The sequence below is a fragment of the Chiroxiphia lanceolata genome, chromosome 2 (genome assembly GCF_009829145.1).
Source record: "Chiroxiphia lanceolata isolate bChiLan1 chromosome 2, bChiLan1.pri, whole genome shotgun sequence".
In the NCBI taxonomy this organism is placed as follows: domain Eukaryota; kingdom Metazoa; phylum Chordata; class Aves; order Passeriformes; family Pipridae; genus Chiroxiphia; species Chiroxiphia lanceolata.
The window spans coordinates 120,078,236-120,097,621 of record NC_045638.1 but is presented as its reverse complement, the minus strand read 5'-3'; the positions used below and the strand labels follow the sequence as shown (position 1 = coordinate 120,097,621).

At 50.6% G+C, this 19,386-nt stretch overlaps 1 protein-coding gene across 1 annotated transcript in view; it reads right to left on the bottom strand.

Moving 5' to 3' along the window:
* The window catches only part of CLPB (caseinolytic mitochondrial matrix peptidase chaperone subunit B), a 53,217-nt gene that overhangs the window by 21,119 nt on the left and 12,712 nt on the right, over nucleotides 1–19,386 (bottom strand). The window contains exons 4-5 of the mRNA XM_032679293.1: nucleotides 13,917–14,020; nucleotides 9,859–9,987 (exon numbers count right to left, since the gene is read on the bottom strand). Coding sequence (XP_032535184.1) covers nucleotides 9,859–9,987; nucleotides 13,917–14,020 — 233 coding nt within the window. The remainder of the gene's footprint in view (nucleotides 1–9,858; nucleotides 9,988–13,916; nucleotides 14,021–19,386) is intronic.

Sequence of the window (19,386 nt, the reverse complement as noted above, 5' to 3'; positions counted from 1 at the left end):
GAAGGAGCAGGAAGCACATCCTGCCCGTTTCCGCTCCTAATCTTTGCTCTGGAGGGTGTCTGGATCAGAAAGGGACAATGTACAACCAGTGGTTACAAGCACGGGTGTCCAGGGAGGAAGAAAAGGCATTGTCACTGCTAACAATTGGTTTGTCAGAGGGAATGAGTGAGCACATGGTCACCAGAAGGAAATAGGGTCTCACAAAAGCACCCACTCCCAGTCCTGTGAGAGCCACGCGGGACCGTTACGGCTCCAATTGGACATGCTGCCCATGCAAGCTGGAGCTGAAGCTGGAGCCTGTGGGGCAGCTGCCCCTCCGAGCCCCAGCAGCACTTCTGGGGGGAAATCACGCCCTTCTTTAGAGTTTTATTAAAAAAAAAAAAAAGTCAAAAACCCCCAAAGACTGAGGTTGGATGGGCACCCCACAGAAACACACTTGCATGGAGAGAGCTCCCCATCCCAGATAATGTGGACTGTGGCAGAGCACTCATTGCCAAACCGGTCCCGGTTGCAGCGACGGGAAGCACATGGAGGGAATCTAGGTGGGATCAGGAGAGGGGGGTACTGTGGAATAGCTAGAGGGGCAAGCAAAGTCTCGGGACTCATCTCTCAGCATCTCAGGAGTTTTCTCTAAGGCAGAGACTCACCATTAACACTCCATGATCCCATGACAGCTCCTAACATCAAGGGTTATGAGAATGAACTTTCAAATCAGCCTCGAACCCCCCAAACCAGCGCAGGAACTGATCATCCCACCAGTTATCAAGCCTTGGGAAACACCTTGGGGGGGGAAGAGACCATAACTGTGCTCAGCAGGTCCGGGATGTCTTCCACCCCAATCCTTCCATGGCAATCCTGTGCAATCTACTCCTCCTTGTGCAGGGAGATTGGCCCAGATGACCCCACTGGCAGTCCCTTCCAACCTGAACCATACTCTGATCCTGCTGGAACCACGGGAGCAAGCCGAGTACCTTGGCACAGGCAAACCAAGCTGCTCCTGTGCCTTGGGAGAGCGTAGAGCACCAGGAGAGCTCAATATCAGCGAGCAGCAATCAGAAGAGATGAACAAGTGAGGGGAGTCAGTGGGAGCGGAGCCGCAGAGATTAGCCATTCCTAGGCATTGGCATCAGGGATCTATATTTGCTTACAGAATGAAAAATGTGCTCCATAAACATTCGACACAGAGTAATTTCTATGGCAAGCCTTGTCTTCCCAAATAAAGAATATGATTGAGACAGGTGAGATTGTAATAAACCCCACTGCCGGGGCCGTCCACTCAATATCTGTTAAAGAGACAGTGCTCCCCTGATCCTCCCCCTCCCCAAAACCCACCCAGGTCTGTGCAGCGAGCAGGGGGGCACGTTCCTGGCTGCTCCAAATTATGATATCCTTGAGGCTAGGCCTGCTCTCCTTTCCGATGGAGGGTTTGTTTGGCTTTCCCCTGGATCTATCAATAATGGCTCTCCAATATTGGCCTAATCCCCCTGTTAATGTCTTTGACGACTTGACTAATTGCTGCAATAATTGATAGAACCCGACTCCTATAACTGGTCGATTCCAACCTCGAGTACCGGCAGCAATAAAATATTATGCTGCCATAAATAACAGTGTCACTTGGCTTGCTAATAGAAGGTAAGAGTGGCCACCAGTCCACTGGCGCCCCGGCTGACCCCTCTCCCCTATCCCCACCTCCTCCCTTGCCCTCTCCCACCCTGTGGCCGGCTGCAGCAGCGGCTGAGGGGACGCCAACCTTCCGAGACTTAATAGAAGGCAATTTGTCACCTCCCACTCGCTGTCTGTGGCTGGAGATGGACACCTGGGCAGCACCTCGGGCTGTGCGAGCCCGTCGCCTCCTCCCACCCCTCCCTGCTCATATTAGGAGGCCCTGGCTGATAATATTTGATAAATAGCGTGGGGGTTCCCTCTCTGCACCCGCCCGGCGCTGCCACGCTGCAGCAGCTGCAGAAGGTCACTCATTGGGGAAATATGTTCCTGTCAGCAGGATCGAAAAAAGTTTAGTGGAGTGACAGGCCTCAATTTTTCAAATTTTATTAACTCCATCCTCTTAACAATTTGTCTTGAATTCCTTCAGATTCTGGATAACTGTCAATAGAGCTGGTGATGCAGCGGGTGCTGCTACCTGGGTCCTCTGCTGCTGTCGTGATGGGGAGGGTGACCAGGGGAGGGAGAGGTGGCAGGAGAAAAAGGAGGATGCCAAGGGCTCACAGAGGACTTGGAGGAGCATCCCAGCAATGCTCCCTGTGTCCTCAGCAGCCCTGGGACCCTGTTCCTGTCTCTCCATCCCACCAGGGCAGAAGAGTAGCAGGTCAGAGCTTACTGCAGCCAGAACAAGGCTCACACTGCAGACAGACAGCATGGGGCACACAGTGGCATTGGTGATTCACATGGACAACCAGAGAGTGACACTGCTCCTAGAACAGACAGAGCATGGCTTGGAAAGGCCCTGGGCACTGGGACAAGGAGTCTTGAGGACCTTGTTTCACAGTACAACCAGATATTGTGAGAGCTCCTGCTCCTCAGCACGCCAGGATGATATCCATCATCCTTTCTCCATATACCCACACATATGCAGAGCTCTTAAGTTCATGCCAAACATGATGTCACTGTCACGTTTGTCCCCAGAAATATTTTGAGAGGGACTTATTTGCTCCCCTGCCCTAAGGGGAAACTATTCCTAAGCGCTCTGACACAGACAGAAATGCGCTGCTACTTGGACTCTTATTGCTCTCACCACAGTGGGATGCTGGATGCCTCGATGCTGGGATATGATTGGTTTCTAAATCCCAGTCTCATAGGATTTTAATTACTGGTCTGGTGTGGCGGGGAGTGGAGCTGGCTGCGGTCGGCCGGAGGGTCGATACACCGGCCCAGAACATATTGAGCCTCGGCGCTCGCAGACTCTATTGCACTATTTAATCATCTTTTGCAAAATTTACAGTGCAACAGAAGGAATCAATACGGAATTTATCACATTCCCTTGTAAATATGAGCATGGAGAGGGAGAGAGTGGATGTCAGGCACTCTGGCACGACAGCTGGCCTGGGCAGCAAATGCCTGGGAGCAAACCTCCAGGACAGACCACTCAGGGCAGCTACCACGCCTGTGACTCCCCAAAAACCAGCCCAGCCAGCTGCTGGGACTTGCATTCCCAGGGACAGCTGCAGCCACAGTGGCTGCATTTGTGTGCTGTGAGCTGCTTGGAAGTGAAACATTTTCCTAGTTGCTCTAAAGGAAAAACGGGAGGAAGCCACACAGGCTGTGCAGAGCCTCACTCTGCACTGTGTGGTTTGCAGAGCCTGAGTCACAGAGTCATAGAATGGAATCATGGAATTGTTTGGGTTGGAAAAGCCCTCTGAGAACATTGAGTCCAACCATTCCCCCAGCACTGCCAAGGCCACCACTAACCCATGTCCCCAAGTGACACATGCACATGTTTGTTATACCCCTCCAGGGATGGGGAGTCCCCCACTGCCCTGGGCAGCTGTGCCAGGGCAGGACAACCCTTTCTAAGAAGAAATTTCCCCAATATCCAACCTAAACTGTCTGTGGTACAACTTGAGGCCGTTTCCTCTCCTCTGGTCCCTGGTTGCCTGGGAGCAGAGCCCGACCCCCACCTGGCTACATCCTCCTGTCAGGCTGCTGTAAGGAGGGAGGAGTTCTGCCCTGGGCTCCTGCTCGATCCACGAGTGCAGCAAAACCGTGATGTCACCTTCTCGGGATGTCTCAAAACCAGCAACCGGCTGCTGGGGACCCGGGAGCCTGTTGTTCCCTAGGGATATCCTTTACTCTCCCTCTGGAAGGATGGACCCTTTCCACCTGGGATACAACTGAAAACGCTCCAAGACACATTATGCTGAACTCAAAACTGAAAAAGACAGCATTAATTAGAACCTGTTTTTTCCAGAGAACACCAAGAGCACTTTTGCTTTCTGATGTCCAAAGCCCACCCCCTGCAACACTGGCTCTGTAATTCGTTTACCACCACTCATCCTACTCACAAGATCTGCAATTACACTGGACTGAGGACAGGAGTGTGCAGCATCACCAGCAAATGCACTGGGCTAAATTTACCAGCAAATACAATCCAGGATTATTATAATCTGGATTACATTATTATATATTATTATATTATTATAACCTGGATTATTATATATAGATTATTATAACTGGGTTATTGCTGCTTCAGCTAGTAAGTTTTCACAAATATATGTTCTGTCCTTCTCTCTCTTTCCCCTCTAATTAGAGATGAGGGGCTGAAGTGGGCCTTTGGACAAGGGCATAGACTTACAAGGCAAGGGGGAATGGCTTCCCACTGCCAGAGGGCAGTGTTAGATTGAATAATGAGAAGAAATTCTTCCCCACGAGGGTGGCGAGGCCTTGGCACAGGTTACCCAGAGAAGCTGTGGCTGCCCCATCCCTGAATGTGTTCAAGGCCACGTTGGACAGGGCCTGGAGCACCCTGGGCTAGTGCAAAGTGTCCCTGCTCGTGGCAGGGGGGTGGAACGAGATGAGCTTTCAGGCCCCTTCCAACCCTGTGAATTTGTGATTCCACTGAGGGTGTATTGCAGGAGGCATTTCCCACGCAGTAACAGCCTGGTCAGCCTGTGTGCTGGCTCTAGGAGGAGCTGGAAGCAAAGGGGATGATTTCTGATGGTGGGAAGTAGAACCCAGGGCAGTCAGGGATGCTGAGAGCACTGGGGAGAATAGAGCACATATGGAGCCTGCTCAGGTTTGGCAGGAGGGGATGTGTCTGTTTCTGCTGTGGGATAGAGAGAGAGGAGGTCCTGACAAAAGGCATGGGTCAGTCTCTGAAGGAGGGAACTGCTCTACTACAAGGCAAGGATACGAAATGCAAGCCCCCACCCACCTATGTGCAGCAGCAGAGTAGAGCACTGCCACACAACGGTGTGAAAACAGCACTTCCACCCGTCACCAGGTGACAGCTCAGCCAAGCCCTTGCTGCACGGACACACACACCAAACACACTGTGGAAAAGCACTTGGAAAAGCAATTTGAGATCCAAGAAAAATGACAGCTGAGCTGCTAAGCACTAGGGAAACCCTGTTTCTACACTTGTTGCTGTGCCCAGTTTCTCGGAGGTGTACAGGAGGAAGTGCTCACAGTTCCTGTAGCATCCTCTTCTGTGCTTTGTTTAGTGTAACTTTAATTCACTGAAAGGTTACCACAGCTCATGGCAGCACGAGCTGGTGAAAGGTGAATGGTATCCCATGCTGGGAGGAGGGTCATTTACCTGCAGGGTAAACCCCTCAGCAGCAGCAGTGCTGTCCCTAGGTCTAAATCACAGAATCACAGGATTGTTTGGGCTGAAGGGACCTTAAAGCCCATTTCACTCCACATCCTCTGTCATGGGCAGGGACACCTTCCATTATCCCAGGTTGCTCCAAGTCCTGTCCAACCTGGCTTTGAACATTTCCAGGGATGGGGCAGCCACAGCTTCTCTGGGCAACCTGTGCCAGGGCCTCCCCACCCTCACAGGGAAGAATTCCTTCCCAATATCCCACCTAACCCCGCCCTCTGGCAGTGGGAAGCCATTCCCCCTTGTCCTGTCCCTCCAGGCCCTTGTCCCAAGTCCCTCTCCAGCTCTCTTGGAGCCCCTTCAGGCACTGGAAGGGGCTTTAAGATCTCCCTGGAGCCTTCTCTTCTCCAGGTGAACACCCTGAGCTCTCTCAGCCTGTCCCAGAGCAGAGGGTCTCCAGCCCTCGGAGCATCTCCATGGTTCTGGTTTGTTCTGGACCCACGAATCAGTGCCTGCCTGAACTCCTCCGGCTCCCTGCATTTCAGCAACAGGTTCTGGAGCAGAACCAGATGTAGAAAGGTGGTTGATGGTGGCTGGGCTCCATGGCAGGGTTACCCCACTGCCAGCAGAAAGCAGCACCTTTTAATGCTGGCTATTTCATTTAAATACTGACATAATAAAAGCTCCCTCTAAACTGAGGAGACTCCTGTCACCAGCGAGCTGGCGACCCTGCCTGCCTTCCTCCAAGCCAAACACAAAGCCCCTGGAATCGATCGTGCCTGCAGTAGCAACTGGTGCACTCTGTGGCTGTGAGTGCCCACCCACCCCTTCCCTAAACACCGATATTTATGGTGTCACCTCAGGTCAGGGGACTGTGAAATGTCACCAACAACTGCCCGAAAGGACAACAGAGCCGCCACTTCGTCTCGCGGTCTGCTGGGCACACACATGCTGACCACAGGGCAGTAAGGTCCTGCAGGGGTCAAGCGAGTCACTGAATGGGCCACAAAAGGCCAGGGACATGGGGTGAGGGGCAAGTGCATGGGGGCTTCCCTTAAAAAACAACAGCGGGGTGGGGGGAGATGGGAGCAGAGAGGGGCTGGGCGGTTAATGGCTTTGGCCTGAGGGCAGGGCACCAGCGAGGGAAGTGTGAGGGAGAGTAAATGGAGAGTTAGTAAAAGGCAGGTGTAGAGAGGGAGCAAGAGGAGCCTGTTCCATATCAGCAACCAGGAGCCATCCTGTGCACGAGTGTCAATGGCAGCCCAGGGACATTACCCTCACAAAGGGCTGAGCCGTGTTCGATCTCCCCACCAAGACCCTCGGCCATGCATTCATCCCAGATTACACTGACAAGGAGGCAGGGATACCCCGCTTTGTTATCCCACGGAACCGGGAGGAGGGCAACACCCCCAGTCAGTGCCATGAAATCCTCATGTCACGTGCCCATTGGGAACTCCAGCATCCGAAACTTGCTGAAAGGGCAGGGAAGGGTCCGCTGTCAGCCCAGCAGCTCAGAGTCCACCTGACAGAAAGGGGAGGCTTATTACATTTAGCAAATAATCTTCATAAATCCTCATCCTAATCATGGCTGCAACGGGTAAGTGGGTAATGTGGATGGTGAACCAGGATTAATCCGAGGAATGCTCTAAACTCAGCCCCAGGATCCTACCAGGGCTCCAGTGGGATCTTTCACACCATCACAGGATGGAGATTCCCACTGGTGGATTGCTGTCCCCAGGATCTAAGCACCAGCTCATGTTTCTACAAGATGAGGATTTCCACTTGGAAACAAACCCTTAGTGTAGACTCTTGAACCTGATCCAGAAGGATTTCCATGGGGCTGGATTAAGAATGGAACAGTGATGAGTGACCATCACATTTTCTGGCTAAATTCTGAGTTTTCACTTTGATTTTAAACAATCCCTCCAGTTGTACCCAAACAAACACAGCCTCACAGACTGTTAAATGCTTTTTTTTCCGAGATTCAAGTGAGTTCTTTGGAGCTGAGATACTTTGCCACAAACAAAGAACTCTCTGTGAGCACTGGGCACAGAAGGGAACATTCACAGGGATGGCAGTGGCTCCAGGACAGATACAGAGACAGCTCTGGAACAAAAAGAACAGTCCTCTCTGTGAAGTGAGGCTTGAATTGGAATAGCACTTGGGGAGCTGAGCAGGGTACAGCTGGAGAAATAAGCTGGACTTACTCCTTGCATTGATTCATTCAGGATGGAGAAATTTTTTAGTGCCACCTTCACTTACTTCCACCCATATTTTACCTGTACTTACTATAACCAAGGAGCTGCCTTGGTACTTTCAGTGAACTGGTAATACACACGTTGTGCAAGGAGACTTTCCAAGGCAGAAATGAGGAGGTATTTTTGTAGAAGATGGTATTCCAAGTGATTCTGCCCCTCTGTTCTGCTCTGGTCAGACCCCACCTGCAGAGCTGCCTCCAGCTCTGGGGCACCAGCATCAGAAGGATGTGGAGCTGCTGGAGCAAGTCCAGAGGAGGCCACGGAGATTCTCAGGGGGGCTGGAGCCCCTCTGCTCTGGAGCCAGGCTGGGAGAGCTGGGGGGGTTCAGCCCAAACCATTCTGTGATTCTATGATTCATGCCATGCCACATGGGAAACACTCCCCAGCCTCAAGAACCACAGACTCTCTGCACAGATCTGTTCCCAGCACTGCCAGGACATGGACTTCTCCAGCCCTTCAACCCCCCTGGCACTCTCTGCAACACCCAGAGCCCCCTGCACTCCCCAGGTCTGCCCATTCACACCCCCCTGCTCCAGCAGGTAAAGCCCACTCCACTCCACTCCTCCTGTGGGCACCCCTGCCCACAACTGTGGGATCCCAGGGGTCTTGTTAGAGCAGCTCCTTCTGCCTGCCAGTGCCAGCAACAGCTGAACACGTGCCACTGGCCTGTGCCACAGACGTGCAGTGAGTCTGATGCTCTGGGACCCTGCTGAGTTCCGTGTTCATGCAGTGCCTACACGTGCTGGGAGCATGGAAGGGCTCTTCCATGTCACACAAATGCGCTGGACACCACATGGGCCAATGTTTTCATCTCAACATTTCCCAGCCGCCACGTCCACACACTCCCACAGCTTCCAGAGCAGCTGCCTGCTTTTCCATCTCCCTTCCCTGCAAGCATCCCTGAGGAACCCTGCCTTTGCAATAGGTTTTCTTTCAGTGGCTTTGTTTTTGGGTTAATTTATGGCCAGGAGCTGGGGTTCTGGTATCTGGCAGGCTCCCAGAGAAACCCTGACCTGGAGTTCAGTGCTACCGAACCTCAGCCTTTCACTCATATTTTTCTATTTCTACTCTTTGTGAAAGATAACAAGCATATAATACAGATGAGTATCAAGGTTCAATGTTCCCACAATTACTTTTTCTTATCCCTTCTGGGGATGTTTAGCCATCACAGATGCTACTTTCCATTACCTTTTTAGCTGCTTTCTTAAGGAATGAGCCTTATGTGAGCATGTCATACCATTATCCACCCAGAATTAACTCCTGAGATGCCCACACCATGCAGATGACAACACTCCTCAGATTTTTGCAAAAATCAGCATCTGGCCAGCCAGACTCTAGGGAGCCTGTCTCTGGCAAGGCCAGGCTGGGGCTGTGGCCACTTGATGCTGCCCCTGGCAGCAGGCACCTGAGAGCAGGCACAGCACTGCTGCGTCAGGCTCATTCTGAGCTGGCCTTGATGGCCTTTGCAGGGAGGGGAGAAGTTGAAATTGTTGGGGCAGGAGGAATGATGGGGAAAAAGGCCACTGAGTCTGGAGGAAAGCAGAACTATAGACCAGCTTGGTGGTCTGAGGAACAATGTGCTAAGGTAAGAGCACTGAGACGGTGCAGGTACACACTAAGCAGACACCAGCTCTGGAGAACAGCATAACACAGTCACAAATGTCATCCTGGGAAGGAGCAGCAGGAGGATACATGTAAAAACAGCTGTCATGGCAGCACATCTCTATTCTGTTAGCTAAATGCATCTTCTTATTCTACTCCACTAGTGCTGATGAGCTTTTTGCCCACAAAGACAGTCAAGCATTGAACAGGTTGCCCAGGTGAGTACCCAAGAGAGGAGAGTGAAGCAGGATCCAAGAGGAGAAGGGCTTTGTGATTTAACTGTGAGGACCAATAACTGCACAAGGTAATTCCTACCTATTCTTACAAGAGCTGCCCAGGCACCAACAGTACTTAAGCCTCCACCATTTCATGTGGGTACCAGCACCTATCCTGTGCTTTGTCTACGGGATGACCTCTAAGGTCCCTTCCAACCCAAACCATTCCAGGATTCTGTGATTCTATGGCCATTGAACTGCAGAAGGAAACAGAAGACTTGATGGTTAAGATGAGGAAGGCCAACAAAAGTACATGAGAAAAACCACTGGAGATGAATGGGAACACAGCAACTAAAAAGTAAAGAGATCAAACCAAACAGTAAATCACACCTAATCGTGACAGTGACACAGTGGGGTCCGTGTCTGAGCCTGACAGTTCTGTGGGATGGGCTGGCTCAGAAGAAGTGCTCCTGGCCCAAGAGCTGGGTGGAACTGCAAAACTCACCTGCATCCAGCAGCAGTTTGACTGTCAGGTAGTCGTCAGCCAGCACGGCGTAGTGCAGAGCTGTGCAGCCCTTGAAGTTGGCTCGGATGTTCAGACGGTTGCTGAAGTCGTCCTCCCGGGTGACAAGGACTGGAGGGAACAAAGTGTGAAAACTCAGCCACGGGCAGGGACACCTTCCACTAGCCCAGGTTGCTCCAGGCCCCGTCCAACCTGGCCTTGGACACTTCCAGGGATGGGGCAGCCACAGCTTCTCTGGGCAACCTGTGCCAGGGCCTCACCACCCTCACAGGGAAGAATTTCTTCCCGATATCTTATCTAAATAATTATTTCAGCAAACAGAATTGAAGCTGTGAGAGAAGAGAGTGCTGCCCTGCTATGGCTTGACCTTCAAGCAAATTTCTGATCCTGGGAGTGCCCAGCAGCCCATGAGTCTGGGCAGGGCACAGCTCTGCAGGAAGGTTCAGATCTCCTGTAGCTGGTCTAAGGGTCAAGCTTTAGAAAACCTGGATTTTAAGTTCTTTGCTCTAGTCACCAGCAAAAAAAAGGGAGAATGACCTTTTACAGGGGCAGATAGTGACAGGACAAAGGGGAATGGCTTCAAACTGCAAGAGGGCAGGGTAAGATTGGATACTGGGAAGAAATTCTTCCCTATGAGAGTCGCGAGGCACCGGCACACGTTGACCAGAGGAAGTACTACAGCACCCAGCCCCACCACAGAGCCTGAGTGACAGCGGGGCTGGTGTGTGCTGTCTCCTAACAAATAAACACCACCCACCCGGTGGGCCAAATCCTGCTCCTGGAAGTGTGCCCAGCTCCCTGGTGAAAGAGTCTGTACCCAAAACTCAGCAAACCCAGGTTCAGGGACAGGGAGAACTTCCAAGTGCTCTGAGCACCTTATACTTTGTCACGGCAAAGCAAGTGGAGCTGGAAAATGGGTGGCCCGCAGGGACACCTCCACGGTCCCTCCTAAGAACCAGTGACAGATTTCCAGAAGATTTGAAAAGTTCAGAAGAGAGAAACACTGTGATGAATACCTGATGCCGTCTGAGCCCAGCATCTCCGCTAATGAACCGCAGTCCCTCCAGGAAGATCAATTAATGCCCTGGCTCCTTTCCTTCCCTGGGTCCTTTCTCCAAGCACACAGGGTGAGTATGTATATTTATTTATTTGTCGTCATTTCCTACCCAGGGAGGAGCAGGATAATGAACTGCGTGCGTCAGGGAAGATGAATCTGAGATACTAGGGAGCAGTGCAGTAAAGAGATTAAAGTGTTATTATTGTTGGGTTTTTTCCCCCATGGTCCGTTGTGACAGCTCGGCCGTCATCCGTAAAAAATGTCTCCAAGAGAGATAATCATCGGAAACTCAATAAAGCGTCAGGGGAAGCCTCGTCCACCATCAATCACTGGGTGCCTGGAAATTTTCAGCCCTCTGTCTCCCTTCCTGCCATCCATATAAATGTCTGTAATATATTTTGTGCAGTGGTTGTGGAGCATACCCTCTCGATTTGGATGTTTTTATGAAAAAATATTTATACACGAAATATGTAAATGTCTAAAAAAAAAAGAGAAAAAACAAAGGCAGTTTCTCTCTCTCTCTTTTTAAAAACGCAACTGAATTTATTCTTTTTAATAAAACATGTCAACCAAAGAATTAATGCAACTTCTTACGGAGTGGCCTTATCTTTTCTTCACCCCAAAATATATAACATTATAGAGGGATGAATGCAGACAAAAACAATTAACTTCCTTGGTTGATATACTTTGTCTTAAATAAAGTCTATGTACATGCATTATGTATTGGCATTCCATTGCTCATTTTTTAATGTTGTTTCATACATTTTGCAATCCCTGCTATAGGGATCTGATCTATGTACGCTCTCCCTCCCATCAAGGAGCAGGTCTGCTGCTTGGTCACAGTGAGGGATGAGAGCAGGGAGCTTTTAAAAATATAAAATAACGCCCTGTCAAAGCTGTCACCTCACTGATCCATCTTCTTAACTCAACCTGTGCTTTATGAAAGGTTCAAATATTACACCTTCATTAGGCTTTCATAGAGCTTTTGTCTCTTAGCACTGAGGCAAAAGCACAGACAGGCCAGTGGATAATGTCACCGTGTGTCAGCAGCAGTTGGGGTTGTGTCACCCACAGTGTGGCTGCAGGACGAGGGAGTGACCATCTCCTTGTGTCACCCACAGTGTGGCTGCAGGATGAGGGAGTGACCACCTCCCTGTGCCGGGCGCTGCTGAGGCCACACCTCAAATCCCGGTTCAGTTCTGGGCCCCTCATGACCAGAAAGACATTGAGGGGCTGGAGGGTGTCCAGAGAAGGGCAACAGAGCTGGGGAAGGGTCTGGAGCACAAGATTGATGAGGAGCGGCTGAGGGAGCTGGGGGGGCTCATCCTGGAGAAAAGGAGGTTCAGGGGGGACCTTCTCACTCTCTGCAACTCCCTGACAGGAGGGGGGAGCTGGGGGGATTGGGCTCTGCCCCCAGGGAACAAGGGACAGGAGGAGAGAAAATGGCCTCAAGTTGTGCCAGGGAAGGTTTAGGTTCAATATCTGGGAAAATTTCTTCCCAGAAACAGTTGTCCAGCTCTGGTACAGCTGCCCAGGGCAGAGGGGAAGTCCCCATCCCTGAAGGGATTTAACAAACGTGGGGATGTGGCACCTGGGGACATGGGTGAGTGGTGGCCTTGGTAGTGCTGGGGGAATGCTTAGACTCAATGGTCTGGCAGGGCTATTCCAACCTAAAAAATTCCACAATTCTATTGCATGACTCTGTGACTCAGACCCTGCAAATTACACAGGCAGAGTGAGGCTCCGCACAACCTGTGTGGTTTCCTTCCTCAGAGCAGCTGGGACAAGGTTTAACTTCCAAGCAGGTCACAGCACACAACTGTGTTGTGTCCTGGGAATGCTGTCCCTGGGAATGCGAGTCCCAGTGGCTGACTGGGCTCTGGCAGGGCAGTGGGGATGGCTGGGACACATCCCATGACTGGGCTCTGGCAGGGCAGTGGGGATGGTTGGGACACATCCCATGGCAGTCCAGCTCAGATGTGGGGTCAGCAGGTCAGCACAGCGCTCAGATGGGGAAAAGGCTTCTGGAATGGGGAAGGAAACAGCCAGGGAATTTTAGGAGGGTTGAGTCCTGCCAGCATTCCTGCCAGGTTGGAAAACAGAAGCATGCCTGAACATGCAGCTGGCTGCTGCTGTGAAGCACAGCTGGGCACCGAGAATCCAGACATCCCCCCTGAGATTGCACCAATAATCACAAACCCAAGAAAATTTAACCACCATTTATCATCACTGGAAGTGGAAACAGTCTGGGAAATTTAAATTGGTCTGTGTAAACAAAGCAAATGTCTGAGCAACCTGGTCTAGTGGAAGGTATCCCTGCACATGGCAGGGGGTTTGACTGGATGGGCTTTACAGGTCCCTTCCCACCTCAACCATTCCATGATCCTGTGATTCTGAGTCTGCCTCAACATCCCAGTGATGGGGATAATGAAGGGGGGAGACTGGAACCTGAGACATCCACGAAGAATAATCATAATGAGATGACATGACTCTGCAGAAAATGTCCTTGTTTCCATGGAAAGGCTTCCAGGGCTGAGAGCTGGCACTGAAGCCTGCCCAAATCCAGCAGCAGTCACTGCAACCAGTTACATCATTCAGCTTTATTTCAATTGGCCAAGTCTTTCTGCATTTTGTATCTCCTGACAAGATCTGGATTAAAGCTGCTGGTGGAATACACTGCCTTGAACCCTTCTCCTTCCCCAGCACGTGGTTGCATGTGGGTCAGTGGGATGACATTCCTATCTATGACTTTGTATTATGTTCTGGCTATATAAAACCAGTTTCCCTCTGGGAAGTTGAAAGATTGCTTCTACATACCATCTACATAAGGTTTCTTTCCTCTTTAGACACACACTCACCCACATACCATCAGCTACTTTGCATTTAAATGGAAGCTGAAGCTAGCTCTAAAAAAACCCCACAAGGAAACAATATTTTGGGACCTGAAAGGCAAATGTTGGTAGCTGCACATAAACTATCTTACCTTCCAAGGAGTGGAGGCCTTTTTCTTTGGCAATCTCATACACGCTGCTGAAATCATCGCCAAGGTTTGGATCTGCATTAGCTGTGAGCAGGGCCTTCACCACACTGTCACAAAACAGAAGGAAAGTAAGGCAGAAGTAGGATATGAGGAATTAAAGTCCTTCAGGGACCGGGAAGTGCTCAGAAAGCCCTCCTCAAACACTCCCAGGAATGTTAATATGTTAATATTGTTAAGAAACCACAATTACAACTGAATATTCAACAAACAGGATTCCACCAGCATATTTTAGAATGAATGAGACGGGGGAGGCACTGAAAGAACAGGTGACATCATAGGGATACGCAGCTCTCCCAAGGAGACCTGCACAGAACATGCTCTGAGCACGTGGCATTCCCAGATGCAGATCTCGGCTCCAAGGTCACCCTTGTCCCTGCAAGAAGGAAAATTATTGTAACCTATATTGGTGCCATCCTACCACCACAAAAAGAGCAAACAACTTCCATGGGAAGCAAGTCTGCAGGAGGCCCTGAAGATGATCAGAAAGCTGGAGCACCTCTGCTATGGAGACAGGCTGAGAGAGCCGGAGGCAGCACTGCAGGTGGGATCTCACCAGAGTGGAGGAGAGGGGCAGAATGCTCTCCCTCATCCTGCTGCCCATGGTGCTGGGGATCACACAGCTGCATTTTGGGCTGCTAGCAAATGCTGCACACTGTGAAGACACTGCAGCAGGACAGAACCACACAGCACACACTGTCCAGGCAGTTTTGGTGTGGAAGTCCTCAATCTCTGCTTCTGAACCCAAACAATCATCAGGTCAGAATTAGATTTCTCACCACTTCTGAAAGTAGCTTGAAGCCAGTTAATTCTTAATTTTTTTCCCAGGGTTCAAGCTTCCCATGACAACTAGACAGTAACTCGTTTGTTAGCATTCATCAGCGGTGACACGGCTCACAGGCTGACAGCGCCGCAGCCTGACTGACACGTATCTGCAGGCTCTGGCCTGTCAAGTCACATCTGGAATTTAACTTAAGCTTCTCTCTCATTTACCCTATAAATGCATTAGCAGAATCAGAGGTGGTTATTTTATTCTTTGAGGATGGTGCAATAGAGGCCGGCTCCTTACCGGCACCAGCGCGCTCCTCACCACGTCCAGAGTCCCCTTTAGTGAGCACAGCACCAGGACAGGGGCAGGAGACACAATCACAGGAATTTTCAGGTTGGAAAAGCCCTCTAAGACCATCGAGTCCAACCATTCCCTCAGCACTGCCAGGGCCACTGCTAACCCAAGGGCCACCTCCACAAACCATTTAAATCTCTCCAGGGATGGGGACTCCCTCACTGCCCTGGGCAGCTGTGCCAGGGCTGGACAGTCCTTTCTGGGAAGAAATTTTCCCAATATCCAACCTAAACCTTCCCTGGAACAACTTGAGGCAGTTTCCTCTTGCCCTGTCTCTCGTTACCTGGGAGAAGAGACAGACCCCCACCTACATAATACAGCCATTGTATAAACTCATTCCCTCCAGTAAAAAGCCATTCCTGCAGTATAAAGTCACTCTCCCTGTTATAAAGACATTCACAGAATCACAGTAGTTTCAACTTCCCTGCCATTCTCCCCAGTACAAAGCCATTCTCCCAGTGTAAAACCATTTAACCAGGATAAAGTCATAGAACCACAGAATCATTTGGATTGGAAAACCCTGTGACACCACTGAGCCCAACTGTTCCCCCAGCACTGCCAAGGTCACCACTAACCCATGTCCCCAAGTGCCACATCTACATGGCTGTTAAATCCCTTCAGGGACAGGGACTCCACCACTGCCCTACGAAGCCTATGCCAGGGCTGGACAACCCTTTGAGGGAAGAAATTATGTGCCTCAATCAAGCCTTTGACAACCTTGCCCTAGCAGCTGACTTACTGTGATCCTTGCACAGACTTACAGTGATCCTTGCATCAAGTCTTCCAACATCCCCACCAGGGAGCTGAGTCTCTGATCACTCAAGTCCTTGGAAGTACAGGCTCTGACATGGTCAAACCATCCTTGTAGGACCCCAATCTTATGGCTGTCACCACCAAAGAGATCCCTCTACTCCAATTTTAGCTCGCAGGCTAAAATATCTTCAGGTCCCTGCATCTGCCTCATTTTAAGGGAAATGATCCCAAGTCCCAGTGTAGGACTTTAATCCACAACCTTGTAGCCCATGGGTGAGCTTCAGGTACCGAGTGAGTCATGTGGTAACACAGGATGACTTGCCATTTTCTTGATAACTCCATCCATCTTCCTTTCCTGCTCTCAGTGACTACAGAGAAATGAATGTTCTTCCCAGGCACTCCATCAGATATCACCTCTGTGTGCTCTCAGACACTCAGGAAGCCCCTTCCTCTTCATCCTTCAGCATTCTCTGGGCAGTGACCTTTTGTGAGAAGTTGAGCAGAGGACCATAACTGCTACATGCAAGGTGGTGTAAGAGTGATGTGGTGGGTGATGATGGCAGAACTGCTCTGCCCTCTCTATGAACTACCCCCTGCACCATATTCACCCAGCAGTAAGAAACATTCCCGTAGCTTTTACCACAGCTGGAAGGCTCAAGTTTAATAAGCACAGATATCACTTCCTGGCAAACTCTGCTCTTCCAAAATCCTGGCACTGGTCTAGTAACAACACACCACACATCCAGGCTCTCTCTCCAATCATCTTTCAATCTCATCTCCTGCTTTTGGGATGTGCCGACCCCTCCAGGCACTTCTCCATCAGCCAGACATTCCTGGAATCACAGCTATTGATTGTACCTATCCAATTCGCAGGTAATGGGACATTCAAGCAAATTAGGCTGTAGGAGAGGTAACAGTGCCATCAAAATGCAGAGGAACTGCATTCAGTGGTGCAAAGCATGTGAATGTCCCTGGAACATGGAAGTGACTTGCAAAAATCAGGAGATTAGAGGAGCTCCAAGAGAGCTGAAGAGGGACTTGGGACAAGGGGTAGAGGGACAGGACAAGGCAGAATGGCTTCCCACTGACAGAGGGCAGGGTTAGAAGGGATATTGGGAAGGAATTCTTGGCTGTGAGGGTGGGAAGGCCCTGGCACAGAGTGCCCAGAGAAGCTGTGGCTGCCCCTGGATCCCTGGAAGTGTCCAAGGCCAGGTTGGACAGGGCTTGGAGGAACCTGGGCTAGTGGAAAGTGTCCCTGCCCATGGCAGGGGAGTTGGAATGAGATGAGCTTTAAGGTTCCTTCCAAACCCAAACTACCCTGTGATGAGTGAGTTTTAAACAGTGGATTCTCTGGCCAGTACACCTCCTGAGTTCCTCCTCTTGCTGCCAGGCATTTGGGCAGAACAGCACCCCATGCCAGATCCTAGAAGGAGCGGGTCACCGATGGCTGGCTGGGCTGCTCCAGCCTCCCTCATAACTCACCTGTGCTCAACAGCCTCAACAAGCTGAGTTTTAATTTGCTGATCAAGTTTTGATTGGATTAGAGGCAGAGCCTATTCATCAGCGTGAATATAAATCTGAATTGACCCTGGTGATGACTCAGAGGGCAATGCTGGGCTGGAGTTGGCTGGGCAGTTCAATCGATTGGGGAAAGTGCTTTCTGCTTGTAATGGCCGGGCCAACATATTGTTCAATAAATAAATACATATACACAATGCAGGGGGTGGGAAATCAATGACAAGATGCATCAGGAGAGGCGCTGTGCCTGGGCCAGGGCGCCGGCAGCTGGGGTTGGTGAACCAAGGAGGCCGGTGATCCCCCTGACCGTGAGGCAGCGGCACAATGCAGGCGCCGAGCTCGTGTGGGAGCCACAGCTCCTGCCTGCACACAAAGGAGATCCTTCTGTGCCTGTATCTTAGCTGTGTAAAGCTCAGTAGGGCTGGGAGGAGCTGTGCTCGCACTCCAGCCCCTGTCCACTCCTTTTTTTTCCCTTGGATGAGGCTAAACGTGGAAGTGTGCCTTCCTAGGAATGTGTGCACACCTACCCATGGCACAGAGAGTCAGGCAGCCACAGCATTCCCTCGCTCCGTGGTGGTTTATTATTGACCTAGATGAAAGTGATTGACTCCTCAAACAAGGATAAAAAGGGACTATGAGATCCAAAAAAGCCTTGCTCCCTGCCTGGGAAAACAAGCAGAGAGGCCATTTCCATGGCTTGGAGAGGTGCAGGAACCTGCTAAACTGACAGTATCTCACTGTGCCTGACCTACAGGACAGATGCTGTTAATCCCTGAAAAGAGGGGTACTCATGCCCGGAGGTCTGAAATGGGGACACAAGGCAGTGGTGTGGGGAACAGTTGCAGGAACAGCTGAGTGGACGCTGTTCATCAGAAACACCCAGAAAGGGAGTGGTTGAAAGCCAATGCCCCAGTTTGTAGGATTCAGCCCTCCGAATGTCCTGCCATCACAGCTGAAACCCATGTCCAACTCCTCAGCCTTCTGACAGGTGACACACTCGGCCGTACCCGCTTCCAAAGGCACCCAGATATTTCTCCAGCTCCACTGCAGACAGCTCTGAATGACTTGCCTGAAGTGAAAGGAGTGAAAAACCCCCCATGGAACAGATGTATGTACCTAATATAGATAACAAGACTGCTCCAGTTCATCATGTCACTGCCTGTAGACAGGGAACTGCTCCAGATCAGTTACCCTTCACCAGTCTCAGAACAAACCCACTAGAATACCACTGTGCGTGAGGAATTGTTATTACCAGTATAAAACACCCACACAGCACCTTCAGTGCGCGTGTGGAAGAGACACAGGTGCCAGTGAGGCCCAAGAAGACAGAGCTCACCTGACCTGACAGTGTGCTGGCAGCCCAGAGCCCCCCTGGATCCTGGGCTGACCCCACAGCACGGGCAGCAGCTGAGGGGGGGCTTCTGCCCCTCTGCTTCACTCTGGTGAGACCCCGCCTGCAGTGCTGACTCCAGCTCTGTGGAAGCAAAAGTAGATTCCAGTGTCTTTTAGAACTACTCAAATTCATCCCACTGGGACTCAGAGTTTCCATGCCTTAGTTTCCCTTTCCACACAAGCAGTTTTCAACCTCAGAGACGGTTGAGAGGATGATTCAATATTTCACTGTCATTTTATTTCTGCAGAAACGATGAAAACTGGAGTAGCTGGATAAAGAAAAGGTCACTGTGCTACAAAATACAGACACACAGCTAAGTTCCTACCTGCTTTGAGGTTTAATTTACGATAGCTGTATTGCTTATTTTAACAAATGCACAAACACCTCAGTATGCATTTCATTAAAGCTTAATTACTATAAATATGCCAAAGCTATGGTAAATTCCCCCAGCAATGGAACTTACAGCACAAAACCTTCCTCTGCTCCTGTTAACATCGTCACAGCTGATGTGTCATTAGCCCATAACCCAGTTACAACCCGTATTATCTTCATGGAGCCAAGGAATTTGGACCTTCACTCCCTCTCACATAAAAAAAGGAACCCTAAGTGTCCCTCTGCACTAGATCCAC